At 37.6% G+C, this 18767-nt stretch overlaps 1 protein-coding gene across 1 annotated transcript; it reads left to right on the top strand.

Moving 5' to 3' along the window:
- The first annotated feature begins 2550 nt into the window (after positions 1 to 2550).
- On the top strand, positions 2551 to 12123 carry csdc2a (cold shock domain containing C2, RNA binding a). Its single transcript, XM_034707405.1, has 4 exons — positions 2551 to 2812; positions 8071 to 8445; positions 8743 to 8865; positions 9421 to 12123. The coding sequence occupies exons 2-4, from the start codon at positions 8258 to 8260 to the stop codon at positions 9581 to 9583; spliced, it is 474 nt and encodes a 157-aa protein (XP_034563296.1). The 5' UTR covers positions 2551 to 2812; positions 8071 to 8257; the 3' UTR covers positions 9584 to 12123.
- Positions 12124 to 18767: the final 6644 nt, after the last annotated feature.

The following is an 18767-nucleotide window of genomic DNA, read 5'->3' as shown; positions in this document are numbered from 1 at the left end:
ACATGGTTCTCGAAATCTGAAAAATAATTCTTGTCAGCTTTGATTTTTTCTAAAAAATAAAGTTAAAATGCCTCATCACAACTTCTTAATATTAACACTAGTTCTTAAAAATTAAACTGAAATACACAAGTATTGTTCATTTAACAAGTCTCATTTTCAAGTTTCTACATCAAACTGTTTTAATTTGCATACAGACAGAAGCTGGTTTTTAAAGTGGTTTTGATGTCACTAATGTTGCTTTGTTAGACATCTCAAATCAGTAAAGAGAAACTTTAAGCAGTTTAATTTAAAGATGAGTATAATTTAAATACCATACAGCAATGTATACCATTATCATGGGAATACTGTCATTTAGCCCAGTAACTTTTAACTCTCTTTATAAGATTGCTGACATCTGAACAATAAAAAGCAATCCAACTAAACTGTTCTGCCATCGTGCCGTCTTTATGAGTTCCATGATGTTCAGCTCATGTTGACACAGTCATATAAATCAGTTCAAAATATTACCATTGAGGTCAGAGGTTACATTGTGAACATTAACAGCAAAGTGTTTGCAGGTGTCTTACATATTGTGTTTTTAATCACACAAGATTAGAAATGTATTCCAATATAATACAGTCCAGCACAACAGATCCTGGATTGATGGCCTTATATATTAAAAACAGAGGCTTTTATTTAACAAACAAACAAAGAAGATCATTTTAAATATTTTGCAGGTTTATCTTAGAGCTCTGCTGTTATTGTGAGATTAGATTACAATCCCCAAAATGCATTTATGAGGGCCAACTTAGGCCAGTATAATGAAATATTACTGATATATTCTTTTTGTTATGAGCTGCAGACTTCATGAAAACAAAACAGTAGAAAGTAAAACCAAGTAAGAATACTGCGATGAAGATAACCGACTGTCTTTCTGAAAACTGCACTAAAGGGACAGCTTCAAATCAGGTTTCAACATGTTCTCATCTATATAATTTATCTTTTGCAAATACTGCTTTGCTGTACAACATAGATGGAGAAGAAGATATCATATGCTTTGTTATGAATCATATACAAAAACTTTGGCTCACTTTTAGAAAAAAACATGCAAATGAAAAAAAATATCTGCAGTTTTCTTCTTCAATTCTCAGGACCTCAGGACAGTGGGGGTCTCTGGCTCTGTTATTTTTAGGGTAGCAGACTTAAAAGTTTGGGAACCCACGGTACACTAACAATTAGGCATCTCATCTTTTTAATCCTGCTTAAAAGTCAGGAAGAGAAACATTTGATGCCTGTGGTGTCATTCATTGTTAATGAAAGGGAAACAGAAGGTTCGATATTACTCTTAAACAACAATATTAGACCTTTGGAAATGACATCCATTAAAAAAGAGAATTCCTTTGAGGTGACAGCAACACAATAAATAAACAAGAACTTAGAGGCAATCACTAGAAGCAGTTGTTACTTGCATAACTCTTACTAAAGGAATATTGGTTTCAAACCAATTTTGAAAAAATATTGACTTGGCTATAAAAAAAAATTCGGTCACATGAAGTATTTGTGTGGACAAAACATGGGACAAAAGCAATGTTCATAAGTTACAAAGCTAGGAGCAATAATATGTGAAAATGTAGTTCATTTGATGGATGATTTTGAATATTGTGGTCAATAATTATAATAATATTTGTGGCTCTAAGCACCACTATGCATCCGAGTTTGGGTAAAATGTTAGGAGCATAGTAATAAGTTGAGCACAGAGATGATCTGATCCGCCCACAGATGGTTCAGCCATAGATTGTAAAACACGGCACATATCTTAAAGCCCAAATGATGTCATCAGAAACGTCACGACCGGAAGTGGTCCACTAAAATTGACACCAGGTTGACACTGCTTAAGATATAATACATTTATTTACTATATTTATATGTTTATTTATTATTAATTGTATCATTATTTTAATCATTGTTTTAACCTGTATTTATCTATTTCTTTTTTCTTGTATTCATCTGATCTTGTTAACGCTACCTTATTTTTAAACTTTTCTTTCTACTGTTACTCATTTTATTAATTTTACTGTATTGATTTTATTTTATTTTTAAGTATTTTATTTATAATCATGCATTTTATAATTTTACCATTGCTGTTGTTTCCTGTCTGTTATTCTGTGAAGCACTTTGGGCTGCATGTTTTTATGTATGAAAGATGCTATATAAATTAAGTTGAGTTGAGTGAATACAGCAAGTTTTAGGGAGGTATGTGAACTGTACACCATAGAATGACAAGGTATTTTAACAAAAACATGAACGTATAAGAAAGAAAGAAGGAAAGTACCCTACAGGTTGAACCTTTATTACTGTTAATAAAAATAAATAAATAACAGAATGATGATTTACTTCTAAGCTTTGACTTTGAAATGCTTTTTTAGAGCCCTCACATGAAAAACAATACCTGAGAACTCTTTTTCTATAATCAAATCAGATAGCTTCTCTGCCTCAGTCCATTTAACATCCAATGAAATGTTTCTGGTCTGAAAAAGACACCATTAAGCACCGTTTCCATCCACACAGAGAACAAAGAGTGGACTGTAGTGTGGTGAAGCCCGCTGTTGTTTTTAGCACAGTAACCCCCTGCACCCCCCGCCCCATCTCTGCTGCCTCCTTTTCATTTGCTGCTTCTTTTTTTCATCCCGCCTATGTGCGCCGCATCCATACCAAGATCCACTGACTTATCCACCGCATGTCCCTGCAGCTTTGCCGGCTTTAATCACATAACTGCCTTAAATCACATCTTGACGCGGGGACACATGACTGACAGCTGATCGGCGCTCTCACTGTGAGTAATCGATGGCTTTATTATGGGAGATTTGCGGCTTCACACATCAATCCTTTTCTTCTCAGTGAGGGGCGGACGGCGTCGCTTCATGTTCATGGCTGTATTGTGATAAAATGTATCTGACACATAGTAAAGATCTGCGATTCAAGGCGTCATCTTTTAAAACATAATACTGTTTAATGGCGAGATGTATTTCGGTGTCACATTTTGGGCCATCAGTTCAGCATCTTGTCGCCTTCATGTCTGATGTCTGAAGCTGCCACAGTGTGAGAATGTTCTGGAAACAACCCGCCTGAAGGGCTTTTATTTTGTAATGAATTATTTAGTTTCTGCCAGCCTCACAATCAGGAGCACTATACCATAAAAAAGGCTGTGTGTTCTTAAAAGGTTAATATAAAGTTTAAAGCCTCTGTGTGTGTGTGTGTGTGTGTGTGTGTGTGTGTGTGTGTGTGTGTGTGTGTGTGTGTGTGTGTGTGTGTGTGTGTGTGTGTGTGTGTGCTGAGTACTTGACGTGTCTCCCATGCTGATGCAGAGCAGTACAGACAGCCACAGTGCCCTGGTTTCACAGGGAGGTGCTTTTGGCCTTTTGTGTGTTCTTTTCAAAGCTCCCACAGCCTCCCCTTCTTTCTCCAGACCAGTTGGTGATCTGGCCTGTTGTATGTTTTTATGCAGCCTCACACCCTTCTGATTAAATGTTTTCTGACACAGGAGCACTCCAGACTCATTAAAAGAGCCCACTTGCTGGCCTCCTCCTGGTCTAATAAGCTAGCTAATGAAAGAGGAGCTCAACCAGTCAATTGTTGAATTATTTAGGTCACACATTTTGCCTTGTAATCCATCAGTCATTGTTGCATTTCCTCATTCTCATTCTACAGCGAAGACAGATGTGTGCTTTGTCATAAACTGCATCAACACTCGCCAACTCTTTTCCAGGTGGATTAAAAACCCTACAGATAATGGAATCTTTTGACCTGATTTAAGTATGAATCAGAGCTGTTTAAGCCACTTAAGTTATGATCCTGTGGACCAATTCTACTTAGTAGACTTAATGGTGTGTTAAAGCCCACCTAAACCTCACTAATTATCTGATGTTACATGGTATATCTAATATGTAAGGGTTGGTTGTTATAAGAGTTTGAAGAGAGAAACAGCATCTCAATATTCCTGTATGTCTTTGTATATATAGTGAAAACTGACCATAGAAACCTTTGAATCTTGAATCTTTGAATATCCCAGTGGGAAAGACACTGAAACCCAAATTGAGTATAGTGGAGTGTAAATGCAATGCAACAAGAGGAAACAACACAAACACAAATACTAAACACTAGAAACTAAAAACAAAAACAGAGTACCGAGGTGCAGTTATATGTTACTATTTATAAACCTGTGCGTACTTTTCGTTTTCTATCAGTTATTATTTTTACAAAATAGATAATGTGCAATCAGTAAAATGATGATCATCCATCTGTGTAATTGCATCACTATATGTATATGTAAATAAAGATAGAATTAACTACTTCAACTTACATATTTAGATATACACATTTATCCAGATGAATATCGATGTGGGCATGAATATGCAACATTATGTATATGGTAGATTAGTCACCAACAACATCTTATATAAACTGTTAGTCAGTACTAACAAAGAACATTTATATTTCTCTTTCTTATATATCATATGATTCAATAACTGGGAGCGACTGTAACAGTTGTGATTAGAAAGACAAGAAGAGTGCAAATTATGATTAGTCCATCTACAGTCCATCAGCATAGTGACCCTGGAGCACATCAGATTTATATCTGTCTATTCCTCTTTTTGACAGGAACATATGTTTGTACTAAAAGTAACAGTAAAGTCATATGGGCTTTTAAAACATTAACTTGCTTTTCACATTTACTTTATTCCAAATGTGATCTCAAATCACTTAAACTTCTTATCAGCAGTACAAAAGAAAATGACAGAACTAAATCTGAAACTAGAGAAAATTGATACTTCTGTAATTCAGAAAGAGAACTATCTATGTAAGTTTATGAAGTAATGCAGTTCTTCATGTAAAATTTACAAATATACAGAAACAGGTGATTGGGGTTTTACCAACAAATTAAGACAATAAGTGCCTTCATGATAACATTTGAAATCACCCCAAGGAATTTAAGAAGAAGAGAAGAGTCTTTTGAAGCAGGTAAACTGGAGTTCAATCACCTCATTCACCATAGAAAATAAATTCTACCTTCAGGTGGTCCAGAAGGAATGTGAGCATGCTCAAAGACTAAACCATTGACTGTATAAAGATGGATGACGTGTCTCTGCCAAAATACACTAATCCTTTTAGGGATGTGCTCATTTTGTCAACTTCACAATGAAATGTCATCACCCTGACTAGTTGGCACCAGAACATTTCTTCAGTTCAACAAGTTGATTTTTTTATTATTGTAGGTCTGAAATATGGGTCTTATGCTGTGTCTAAGCTTTAGCGCAGACACCCACCTATATCTAGGGCTTTAACTGCGGTCAATGGCAACTACCATAATGCTCTTCTACCCAGATGTAAAGAAGCACAGATGTGAGATAGTATCTCCCAGCATATTTGTATGTAGGCTGTGTCTGGTTAAATTTGTATATAACCACTCCACTAGTAGAAATATGTAACCAGCACAGGTGTGTGGACGTTAACCTGCAAGGAGGACCGAAGGCTGGTGGTGCTAGCTCTGCTAACATTAGTCACACTTGGACAATTTTTCCCCAACATCCCTAATTCCTACAGTAGTGTTTATGTTTTCTCCTCTACCCTGCTAATCCAGAGCAGACAGCACTTTACATGTCCTCGTTGTCAACAGAGCTGTCAATCATGGCATTCATTTTATCATAAAATAACAAAAACTAAACTTCTTAGAAATATGAGAATGTGGACATAAATCAGCTTGATTTGAACTAACTGTAATGACAGAAGAGATGTTTGAGAAAAATGTATTTGACATGTATCTTGATTTGAAAGTTTGTCTCACGTCCGATCTGTTAACAGAAAGGGGGCGGGCCTTATAACTTATACTGCAGCCAATCAGAAAGGGGAGCCCTGAATGTCACGTTGTCCTTTATACATAGTCTATGATCTTATCTAAGATTGTGAACGTGTAACTAGACCTGTATGGTATGCAACTGCAAGCATTGAAATTTCAACATAAAAGGAGTGTGACATTAGCATGTAGCCCAAAGCACTGTTTTATCAACACAGCCTCTTATAGAGCAGCTAGGATGGCTGACGATGACTCTTGTTTTTGATGAGCAAGGGTTACTTCCTTGCTTCACCACAGCTTGAGAAACAAGTGTCTATTGTTGATTTAGCTTTCAAATCAGCTGCTCAAGCTCTTAGTTTATATGTATGATATGAAGCGTGTTTACGTCCCAGCAGATGCTTGTTAACCTCTGCCGCAGGAAGTTTGAAAGCCTCCAGCCTGTGACCCACAAACACACACGCTCACAAACGGCTATATTTAGACCGACCGGGGAGAGAAGCAGAGTGTGATATTGAATTTAGCCTGTGGGATTCACTCTGGCACACTGAAATCATCAGTCAAACACTCTGCCTGCAGATGTGATATCAGTACTAACATTAACTGGGAGGTGGTTAATAACGGCAATAACACATCCACTGGGTTTCAGCTAGGTGTTTAACTGCTGTGGAACATTGCCCTACAGCCCTTTTCGTTCAGAGCAAGTGTCAAAGTGATTGCTTTCATAATAACACACACATCACATCTCCCAGTTACAGAATGATAATTGGGTTTGTGTCACTGCATGGTGACTGAGCTCATTTATCCTGATATCATTATCTGAAGCGGTTCAGGGAGCAGCTTGTTTATCAAACACGAAGTTTAAGGAGCAACCGTGTGATAGATATAAGCCACGTCCAAGTGGAGAATTCAATACAATAAAGTGTAATGAGCCAAGTGGAGCCAAGCACTCGCAGTAGGATTGTCATTTTAATCATCTGGAGACCTCTTAAAGCCAAGATTAAGATTACAGTGCTGCTCCTCCTTTTCTTTTTGGACACTTGTTTCTGCTTCTCCATCCAGAGTATGAAATCAATTTTAAAACAATTAAACAGTGGTAAAAATTCACATTCTCAGAGCCAACATGTATGTCTGTTATAGCACTGATGTAACAACAATAAGTTATTCTTTCCCATACAGCTACAGCGGAGTCTTACTAGAAATTGTCCAAATTCAAAAGCAGCTCTGATGTGAAACCTTCATGATACATTTATTTACACTCAAAATTATGCAAGAGGATAGTTTTGACACTTATGAGAGCCTAAAAGGACCAGAATGCAGAGTAGGCTGGGGACATTCTGTATTTAAGACTTCTAGAGACTTGGAGACTTAAGTTATAAGTCTCCAATTCAGTCCCGGCTGTAACTGTGTCATCATTTAAATTAGCTGGATTATATTCTTAATACAAGTAAAATTGCAAAAGTGTGTTACCACATCATTGTTTCTGTACATTTTTACATTACATTTAATGTTTTTTTTTTACTTAAGAAAAGAGAGATTAGTCTGAACCTTTAATGGAGCCTTTAATCCTTCATTTAATCGAAAAAAAATCCCACGTCAGCATGTTTGGAGATATTAGCAGGTGGTCTCTATAAATTAGTTTGTTTGTGTCAGATAAAAAGAGCTTGTTTTCCCATTTATTACATATAAAGTAAGGCTATCAGTGCCAAGACATTAACTGTGGTGTGATTAAGGTCCAAAATGAACTGTATTTTTTAATTACGTGCTATTTTGTCCCTTTCAGCACACTGGATTTTCTGCTGCAGTGTCTTCCTTCTTCCTGATGCCCTTGTTATGAAAAATAAGAACACCATTGTGCTATTGAATGATACATTTCACTTAAAAAAAACCTCAAAGTCAACAGTTATCTGCACTTTTTGTCAAAAGTGTTAATTCAAAATATCACCAAAGTACTTTGAAATTAAGCTACAACCTACAAGCTCTGCATAGAGTTGCAGACAATCAGATGGATGACAGGAGGGTACCCTGCTTGTGTACAGGGTTTTATGTAATAAGAACTTAGCACAGGCATAAATCAGTACCTGCACTAAGCACACACAACCTCAATGTGCATCAAATTTGTTGAATATAGTTTAAAACATAATGGAATTGTAAGGAAGACAAACAAATGATCTATGCTGTAAAACCTTTCTCTTCTCTACCATCTTCCCCAAACCGTCTCTCCTCCTTATTTTGTTTTACAGGTGATTTTTGCTCCACTCCTCCACCCATCTACAGGCCTACTCTCTGAACATATCCTCACCCTCAAACACATTCTGGCCATGCAGGAGGTGTGACCCTCCTTCTTCTTCTTCCTCTTTGTGCATTGTTGGAGGAGACCTGAAACAGAAAAACTACAACAAAAAAAATCCAACGTGTTACTAAATCAAGATGTCAGACCCTGATCCCTCCTCAACAGCAGATCCACCGCTGCCACTCACCTCCCCTCAGACCCCGCTGCAGCTCTCCTTCCCCTTCCTGAGGGAGGGCAGTCGGATTTGGGAGAGAGAGAGGAAGCCGCCTCAGCCCGGAGAGCTGCCCAGCCCACTGCCCACCAAACGCACTCGCACATACTCAGCGTGAGTAAGAGAGACAAGAATCTCTTCACATGTATCTTTTATCCACCTAGTTTAATTTAATATAAAGAATCAATGATTTTTTTTGCTTTGCACATCAGTGAGATGGTTCTGAGCTAATGGCCAAAATTGAGAAATCTTCTGGAACATACTTCCTTCCCTCTTTCTGTTTGATAGCTTTTACATCATAGATATTACAATGCTCCATATAAAAGATGAAATAACATGTTGCAGTGATTTATGCTTCACCATCCCTCTCTTTTTCCCTCTGGTTCTGTTTCTGTCTCTTTTTCTCTGCAGGACAGTGCGAGCTAGATCAGGTCCAGTTTATAAAGGGATGTGTAAAAACTTCTCCAGGTCTCAGGGTCATGGATTTATCCGCCCCTCTCACGGAGGAGAGGATATCTTTGTCCACATCTCCGAGTGAGTTTAGTCTTCTTGTTTTCAGATTAATCTGTTATTTAGTATCTTCTTTAAAAAATCAAGGAGTTCAACTTTAAACCCACCAATAGTGAGTTAATCACATTGCCAGATTTTGCAGTGATGGGAAAATAGACACTACCTTGATAAACATCAGGGCTTCTCCTAACATAGAAAAACATTGCATTACAATGAAGTCATTGATAAACAACCCCACAGTGTTAGATAGTCTATAGTTAAGAAAGTATTATCTCCATCTTCATATTCTAATTTTAAAAAAGCAGTAACGGTCAGGTTGAAACTTTTACATGTAGAGCAGGGCTGACCTTTCCTGGTTGACACTTGACAGCTTCATGTGTCAAAAGGTGGTTATTTAAAGCACAGTTTGCACCTTTAACTAAATAGAAAGTATATGTAGTTATATATAATCTGTTATATTAAAGTGGTACTTCAAATAAAGCAACATTTATATGACTTTGACAGACTTTGTTAGAAACACCTATTTCTCATGTATGAACTAACAAGCATTTGTTTGATATGCTTGTTTCTCTTGGTTAGTATTGAGGGAGAGTACGTGCCTATGGAGGGGGACGAGGTCACGTACAAGGTGTGTCCCATCCCTCCAAAGAACCAGAAGATCCAGGCTGTCGACGTGATGCTCACCCACCTGAATCCAGGCACCAAGCACGAGACCTGGTCAGGGCAAATCATCAGCTCCTAGATCAGCGCTTCAGGCTGCAATGACAAAAGAGGATTGGGATTTAATTTGAGGTTTTATGATTTTGGGGTGAGAGATTTGGGACTTTGTTGGTAGAGGAGAGATCGGAGCTTGGTCTACCGCAGACTTCAGCCTGAGGTGGCCATGTTATGAAGGGTCTTGGTTAACGTGTCTTAGGATTAGAAAAGAGGCTTTGAATGTATAAGTTTGAATGTTTTCTTTGAAAGTTAGGGTTTCATTTGGTTTTGAATGTTTAATTAAAGGTTCAGAAGTCTCAGTTAAAGTTACAGAGCTTGGTGCTAGCTTTGTTTTGTTGACCTAGTATTAAGTCTATGTTGGAAAATCAGTTGCTGTTAGAGAAGCATTTTTTAATGACATGCTGAAGGGGTAAATCTTTTTCAATTTGACCCAGCCTTGCTTTTTTGAAACTCAGTGGCCACATTACATGCAGGCAGATTTAAGTCTTAAAATACCAGCTGAAGTGAGTTTTGGATTGCAGTCCTTTATTTTGTCTCGCTTTGAAACTAGGCTACAAACTGATAAAAAAAACGTTGTGCCACCACTGCCGAAACTCTTGTTACAAGGATCTCATTGAACATTTTAGCCATATTGTAACTGTGTTTACAGCGACAGATGGAAAAGGAATTAAAGGTGAATCATATTTGTCACTGCCCTTTCTGTCTCAATGTGACAGGAGCAGCTGCTCAGAACTGCCTTCAGAAAATCCTGTTGTTTTCATGATTTACTGAAAACCCTGGTAGTGCACGGCTGCCAAAGTAAAACTGTGGCACTTCAGTCTGACAAGGATCCAAATAGCTCTTAGTGCATTTTGGCCTCAGGAGCTGTGATCAGCTCCACGTGTAAGGAATTAATTTCCTTCTTAGTGTTGTAGCACTCGTGTATTTCATCTACTTGAAAAATGTAGAAATCCAGTATTAATGTAGCCAGCTCCTATGACGGTCCTATGTTTTGGTGGTAGAGACAGTAGCTGGATGTTGTGTTGGACTGCCACAGAAAACCAGGCCAGAGGGTTTGGGGTTAGAGTACCAGAGAGGGGAGAAGGTCAGGGAACGGGCAGAGGATGGAGTGAGAATATAAGGATGTACCTGAGAACAGAAACAGCTCGATTTAAAATGTCATGAAGCATGTGTTTGAAGCAAGAAATGATTGAAATCAGCAGTTCACCACTATTCAGGTAGACTCGATGAGGTTTAAGGAAATAGTTCGACATTTTGGGAAATATGCTTATTTTCTCTTTTGGCATGAGTTAACGATTGATACAACTTCATTATCCTCTCTACTGTTAAAGCTCTTAGCATAGCTCAGCTTAGTTTGGCTTAGCAGAAAGACTGGAAACAGCTAGATTTACTCTCCCTGAGAGTGACTAAATCTGCTCACCAGCACCTCTAACAAAAGCACTACATTGTATGCATATTAAAGGTGTAAATATAGCAGTCTTTAGGCTTACTCTATACCGGGTGATGGTAATGCAACACGAAAGAAGATGACTTTCGACGTAGCTAGGCTAACCACCCGCTAGCTGTAGTTTTGTCTTTTGCATAAAGACTTAAAAGAGGATCTGCTGTTTTCATCTTGCTTTTGTCAAACAAGTGAATATGTGTATTTTTCAAAATCTTAAACTTCTCCCCAAAATCCCTCGTGCAAGAAGAAAAAAAGGCTTTAATAGCTCCAAGTTTCTAGCATTTTTCTATTGACGCCATAAATGATCCCTCTTGTTAAACAGAGTATTTGCAGCTTGCAAGCTTTTGTTTTTTTATATTTAAAAGAAAAGTGATAATAAGAATTGAAGTTTTTTTAAAGATCAGTATCAGGGTTAGAAAGATGAACTGCTGATTTATTTGAAGGTTGAAAAAAAGAGGGAGGTTAAGACGTTACTACATGTAATGGCGATTGACTGTGAAAAACAGCAGCAAATGCTTCCTGTTGTAAGTTTTAAAAAAGGCAATTTATTTATTAAGTTATTTATTGTCATTTTAACTATGAGACCATCAGGTGTTTGGTAATTCAAAGCTGCATTTATAAGTATTTGTGCAAATGTAAGCCTCTTTGAATACACTGCACACCTCGCTCTAATGATACTACCCAGTTCACACCCTGTCAGGTCATCATTGACAGGTAAAAAAAAACAACCTTCAAACCTTTCTGAACACAAGTTTCTTATTTCTACATAATCCTAGTCTAATTTTTATTAGCTATGTCCTGTACAAAATAACAAGCAGTCTAATTGTTTTTGGAAGGTGGCATGTTTTGTACTGTTTGTGGTATTTTTTATGTAGATTGTTTTGATTCTGTTTCATCATGCAGTAACACATTTGAAGCCTTCAAGGAGGAGTTGTCAGACTCTTATGCATCTTTGAGTGTGTCTTAACATCGTTGTAACACACTGCTGTGTTTGGATTCTTAACTGTGAGGAGGAACAAGTTCGACTGTGTTTGCAAGCACTTTTGTTTTTGTCAACTCACTGTGACCCTGTCTTCTGTCTTTGAGGTAAAGTTTGAATAAAACTTAAGACTGTATTCACACACCTGTGTGACAGGGTGTTATTTTATTTTTTAAATATAGTAGAGCAAAGACAGAACTGTGCTCATTTTCTCTTAGTCTAGTTCAGTGATCTCAGTACGAAGTATAATAACTAGGCCGGTTATTTTAGGAGCTCTCTTTCACAAAGTTTTTTCTGCACCTCGGTGGATCATGCAGCTGGTTTGGATCTTAAAAGGTTTGGGTTTGTTTTGACACAGTCTATAAGTTCAGAGTCAAGAGAGATGAAACAGGCAACCAGTGAACTGACCTGGCAACCCAGACATGCCTAAATGTGTAAAGTAATTCTTCTTCTTCTTCTTCTTCTTCTTCTTCTTCTTCTTCTTATTATTATTATTATTATTATTATTAGTGTTATTATTATTATTTGCCAAACGCGTGAAAAACCCAGCATAATTATTTGCAAATATAACTCCTTGATTAAGTAATGTTTCTTATGCAAAATTAACAACATTTTGTTTATCTACTTTGCTTGGTCAACTCGTTACATTACATCATATATCATTGTAAAGCAACAATAGCAACAACATAAGTAAATTTACTTGAGAAATGTACTTAAGTATTTTTTTGAGGGAAACATATTAATTTACTCCACTACATTAGAAAGGTGTATATCATACTTTTGACTGCACTACATTTCTATGGATGTTGTTGTTGCTTGCTACTTTTTGTTTTAAAGTCAGGTGATGAATTTTCTTTCTTTTCTAAACTTTGATCCCAAAGACAATCAACTAATAATTTAGTTCTACAAGTGGTTTGTCTAAGTGGTGTTGCCATACCTGTAGGTTACTTTACGCACCTCCATGGTAGACTGTAGAGCAAACACAGAAGGATGAGGATTCTTCACCTGATTTGAGGTTTTTTAATTGAAGAATGATTTGTATCATTTCACATTTCCACTCAGTTTTCCTTGCACAAACTTCATCACAGCATACAAAAATCCACTGTCCAAGCTGAGACAGCATGTTGAGGTATGTAGCTAAACATTATCTTTATTCCAGATGAACACTATAACAACATAGTTTTCCTTTTTATTCTATGGTTAGTTGTTCCTTTCATTGTTCCTTTTTGTTTTGGAGCTGCAAATCTGCAAATCTGTAGCATGTTGATTAAAAAAAAGGAAAATTATGTTTTATAAATGAACAACTTAGCAGAATGTACACCCATGTATTCTTGACTGCACCCATTCGTTGTGGAAATAAAACCTTTTGAGATTTTTTATAAATCCTTATGTGAATACTTCAGTATTTTATAACCAAGTACTCCAGAACTTGCACTCAAGTAATAACTTCACTGAGCAACTTTTACTTGTAATGCAGTAATATTTGACCAGGGGTTTCTATACTCTGACTCAAGTTATGAAGTTGTGTTCTTTGACCACCACTGATACATTCAGTGGAGAAGGCCTTGGATGTTTGTAGATGTATGTAAAAGTGTTCAGTTACACTCCACCACTGCAAAAATGAGGAGTAGAGATGTTTGGGATACATGTTGTATGAGACATGCGTGTTTCAAAGCATGTCATAGAAATATCCTGCCTCTCCAATGCAAAGCATATTAAAAACTAAAACTTCACAGTGACTGAATGTATTTTTGTATTTTGCAATTTGACCACTAGGTGTCAGTAATGTGTTATAGCTGCCTTTGAATCTCTGATGAAGGAGAAACAGCGTCGCCCTCTGGATAGGAAAAGTCTCTGGATTTGATGGTGATGTGGAAGAACTTCTAGACCCTCTGTGTTGAATTATTAAAACAGGAAACCCTGAGTTTGATCAAATCTCTTAAGAATATATTTTATATTGTAGGCTGAGTTGAACAAAGAGGTAAGATAGTTTTATTCAAATGCTGAAACAAGTAACATGTAAATGAGTTAGCTATTCAAAATATACCAAAAAGAGAAAGCAAAATGAATGAATTCACTGTATAAATGCAACAGCAGGAGTCATGAGTGGCTTTTGTTAAGTTTTGTTTATTGTTCCTCCTGTGTTAATTGTGTTCTTTTTCTCCTGTGTTCCTTAATTCGGTCTGCTGTGTTTCCTGTTTTATTTTGTAGTACTTGTCCCCTTGTGTATCTGGTTTACTTTACTTCCTGCTCTTTTGTATTTCCCTCCTTTCTGATTAACCTGATTAGTTTCACCTGTGTCCACACCTGTGTTAATTACTCTGTGAATTTAGTTTCTCTGTTTCCCTGACCTGGCTTGGATCATTGTATGTCATCATTGTGTTCACAGTGTTTCCTTGTGTTCCCAGTATTCTTTTGGATTTAGTTCTTAGACATTTTAGTAAGTTTCATTTGCATCTTCTGTTCTTCATTCAATCTTGAATTTAATGCACGTGGATCCTCCTCCGTTTTTCCCAATCTGAGACAGAATATCTAACCCTAAAACCCCAAGAATGAAATCTCTGGAATCTCTAGAAACTGAGGTAAAATATATATCTGATGAAGCTCTAATTAAAAAGACAGGAGACTTACCTTAAAGCTTATGTGAGGAGTTTTAGCTGGTAATGAAACAGACTGAAGTAAATAATGATGCCTCTTAATGATATACAAAAGCAAACAAGACCATCAGAGACAAGACTGATTTTATATATATATACATATACATATTTTTTAATATCTGAAACCGCTGAGGCAGGGTAGGTATCAAATGATTACAGCCAAAAATAGCCTTTGTTTACATTTTACATGGAACAAATTATTTAAAGTTGATGCACATCCCTGCATTTTCACATGTACAGAACAAGATAGGCAAAGATAGTTTTGACCACAGGGGATGCCAAAATCATTAAAAACCAAAAGTTCCTTGTTATCGGAGCTTTTAATCGTCTACTGAGGCTCTGTTCTGATCAGACCCAGAATATAGTGAGGAAACCCATCAAATAGCTGCAACAATTCTGCATCTGGGACCCATCAAGAGAAAGTCACAGGAACTGGTAAGAGAACGAGTGTAAGTGAGGAGTTAACTAACTAAATGTCTAACACTGTACTGTATTTGTGTGAGCCTGGGACTACCACTGGGTATTAAAGCATTATTAGTGTTGAGGAAGATGAAGTTTAGGACTACATGGTCTGGGAGCCAAGAGGAAAAAGTACTCTGTGAATTTAAAAAACAAGGTAAATATATACATATTTATTTTGCATTCTAATGTCTTATTTTGCTCAATAACGTTGCTGAATAATATATCACTTTGAATTGTTCTCTGTAGCTTATGAATTGTACTTTAAATATAAAGCTGCCTATAAAGAAACTGAATGAGTCCGAGACATCGTAAAGCAGGTTTGAGGTGCCAACGGAAATCAATACAATGGGTAAGGATTATAAAAATAAACCTAAGATTAGGATAATGAGGCAGAAACGACAGGACTTTGGACGGATTCATTCAGACTGTTCAGTTTTCAGTTGTGACGTGGGGTATTAACCCTAAGCTAAAAACTGCAGTGTGGGAGACGAAGGCTGTAAGTGATTTAATATTATGAAACTGAAGGGTCTGATATCTCAGATAATCATCAACCACAAAGGAGGAACTAATCGGATCAGATCAGCTACTGCACGGTCTGTTCACAGAGAAATCTGTGAGATGTTCCCACTAACAGGTCTCACACCATTATAACATCATCCAGCCAGCTACACTCAAAATCATTTAGAAAAAAAACTAAAAGGATCAGGACAAAACTCCAATCCTATAAGAAACTTTGAGGCTGACAACAGATGCTTCACCAGTGGATATAAATACTGAGAAATGCATGCAAGCTGGTTAAAAAGACATTGAAACTATCTATTTTTTCCACACACACACACACACACACACACACACACACACACACACACACACACACACACACACACACACACACACACACACACACACACACACACACGCAAACACGCTTATGTATATCAGGTTGGTATCCTCAATTTGACACAGTGGAAGATGACTAACATCTGTGTCATGAAGCTGACATATGTGTCCTGCATTGACGTTTCCCCCACCGGAGCTGACACAGTCTGTCCACCTGATTATTCAGACCTTTAATAATGAGAGTCAGCATACTCTCAGATGAATATGCAGCTTCAGGATTTGTTTACTCTGTCCATCTTTAGCGTTTTGCTGCAGGGTGTGTGTGTGCTTAAGTGTTGCAGTAAAACACTTCCGAACACCTCTGAGCTGAGCTGAATCACAGGAGTGTGTTTGCTTTTACAACATGTTATCTGAGATTAGTTTTATGGCCCGACCAACCTTTGCTCTTCTCCTTTCTCTCAATGCTTTGCTCTCCTCAGGTCTGTCTCAAAAATTTACAAGCTGTGTGTCTGTGTTTGCTGTCTGCCAGCACGCTGACACACATACAGACACTCAAACGCACATACGTGTTCACACCAGGGTTCTGTATGGGGGAGAAGAATTAGAAGAATTGTAAGGACTCATTACTGATAGCCTTGAAAATGAGAACATTCGCACTTCTGAAGAGATATTTCTTGGGTGATCCAAAATTCCTTGGCAGCGCCCATACACACGCACACATGCACACACGCACGCACGCACGCACGCACGCACGCACACACACACACACACACACACACACACACACACACACACACACACACACACACACACACACACACACAAGCAGACTCAATTAACACACACACACACACACACACACACACACACACACACACACACACACACACACACACACACACACACACACACACACACACACAAACAAACAAACAACACACAACAACACACTAGTATCTGACACGTCATCTATGGAGAATGATTTTCAATGTTAATTTTTGTACGATTTACTCTTGGTTTCTAACAAATTAAAGTAACAGTATGTAAAGTTTATAATGAAGCATACATCCTGTTCTATCCATTCCCTTGTCCTACCATAAAATGATAACAACTCATGACCTGAATGTGTATTGCACTTGTCCCAGTTTTCTCAATACTGTTGCTACAAAGTGACTTCAAATGTAGTTTTAATGTTACTGATATCATGAAGGCCTCAGCTGTCCATATTAGACTTGTTCTTGACTTGGGGTTGATGTGCAGATGTGTATAAAATAAAGAAGACTGTACAAATCTGAATATGAGTTCAGTGTTTTCTTTATTCTCTGAGTTTTATGTGAATGGGGGGCTTGGGTGTTTTTGTTCTTCACTTCTCCTTTGCTCTCTGTCACTTACTCACTCCGGATCTGCACTCAACCCACCAGCCTGCCAGGTAAGTAATCATAGACTCACTACAAGAACCCTGCCCCAACACTCAGCCCTGGCTGGATCATTGTGCCCAACATGGTTTGTTATATCACAAAGTCCAGCTCAGTTTTAGCTTCAGCCAGCCTTGAATTCATGTTTTGTTATTTTCCTGCATGCCCCTGTTTCTCTATCCTCTGGACCACCCTTCCTGCCGGCCTGCTTTGTCACTTAAATGCACACCAGAGCTGTTTCTCTATCCCCTGCGAACTTTGAAAAAAAAAAAATCACCTTTTTGGACACAATGCCCAGGGGCTTGTCCAGAACTTTTTGACCGGGGTGGCCCAACCAAGGCTCTCATATAGGCAGGGGCTGCCAGTGCATTTACAAATAAACAACATTTACCCTTTCTGTCTTCACAACCTACTTTCATTAAAGTATTAAACAGTTGTTATGTTCTTTTTGACTTAAAAAAAAACATGACAAGGTAGCATAAATCTTCTAAGCTCAATTCATTATGGTCTTACAAAAATGTTTTTTCAAAGTCACATTTGAGGGCACTAATAAAGAAATCTACTGTCAGCCTTTTAACTCATCCCAAATTATAGATTTTAACAGGAACCCCACCTCGGACAAGGCAAACAGTCAATCATAGTTTAGGATTTCGGGGTGGCCAATTGGAATTTAAGGGGTGCCAGTGCCACCCTTGGCCACCCCTCTGGACACGCCACTGACAGTGCCTACCTCAGTCTGCTTCTGGACTCTTCCGTAATTCGTCACAATAGAAAAAAGTATTATCAAAATGCATATCATTCCCATAACTCCCTTCATGAAAATAAAGCATATTTAAATCATCTCTTTTCCAAATTCAGTTTTTATTCATTACAGCAGTGTACAGAAGTGCTACTTTACTTACTTCAGTCGAAAATGTTGAGCAGGGCTAGATTTGTAGTTTGAAGTAATATAGTCCGAACAAGTGTTTTTCATCCTTATCTATATTGATAAGCTGAAATTAGTCAACTGACCTTCCAGATACATATTCAGCACAGAAGCTGCTAATCACTTTACACTTAAGGTCACTGTATTCACAGAACTAGTTATGGATATACTTCATGTAATGTTCAAGGCCTCACAGTTACCCTTAACTTTAAGTGTACACCACTCTGACATCAAATATCTCAATATTAACCCCTGTGACAACAACTGGACTTAAACCACAAGGATTGTTTTTTATGACATCCCCTCAAAATAAACTTGTATCTTATTCTTGAAATGCGTGTCCTTTCAAGCTCAAATTTGTGCTCCATGTGTGTGCTTTTGCCTGCGTTTAGAGCTGGTAATTCATTCAGACCTTGGCCCAATAACAGTGAGAAGGTTATACTGCCCGCCTCTGTGTCTTTAAAGGTTATATATTAACAACTTGATG

This window comes from Notolabrus celidotus, chromosome 18 (genome assembly GCF_009762535.1).
Source record: "Notolabrus celidotus isolate fNotCel1 chromosome 18, fNotCel1.pri, whole genome shotgun sequence".
Classification (NCBI taxonomy): Eukaryota; Metazoa; Chordata; class Actinopteri; order Labriformes; family Labridae; genus Notolabrus; species Notolabrus celidotus.
Note: the sequence above shows the minus strand (reverse complement) of the source record. Positions and strands in the feature narration are given on the sequence as shown.

What these genes read in the sequence shown, in the direction of transcription:
- csdc2a (XM_034707405.1), top strand. Translation starts at nt 8,258, where the DNA reads ATGTCAGACCCTGATCCCTCCTCAACAGCAGATCCACCGCTGCCACTC. An exon ending in CGCACTCGCACATACTCAGC is followed by an intron (nt 8,446 to 8,742) that starts GTGAGTAAGAGA and finishes TTTTCTCTGCAG; the next exon opens with GACAGTGCGAGCTAGATCAG. An exon ending in ATCTTTGTCCACATCTCCGA is followed by an intron (nt 8,866 to 9,420) that starts GTGAGTTTAGTC and finishes TCTCTTGGTTAG; the next exon opens with TATTGAGGGAGAGTACGTGC.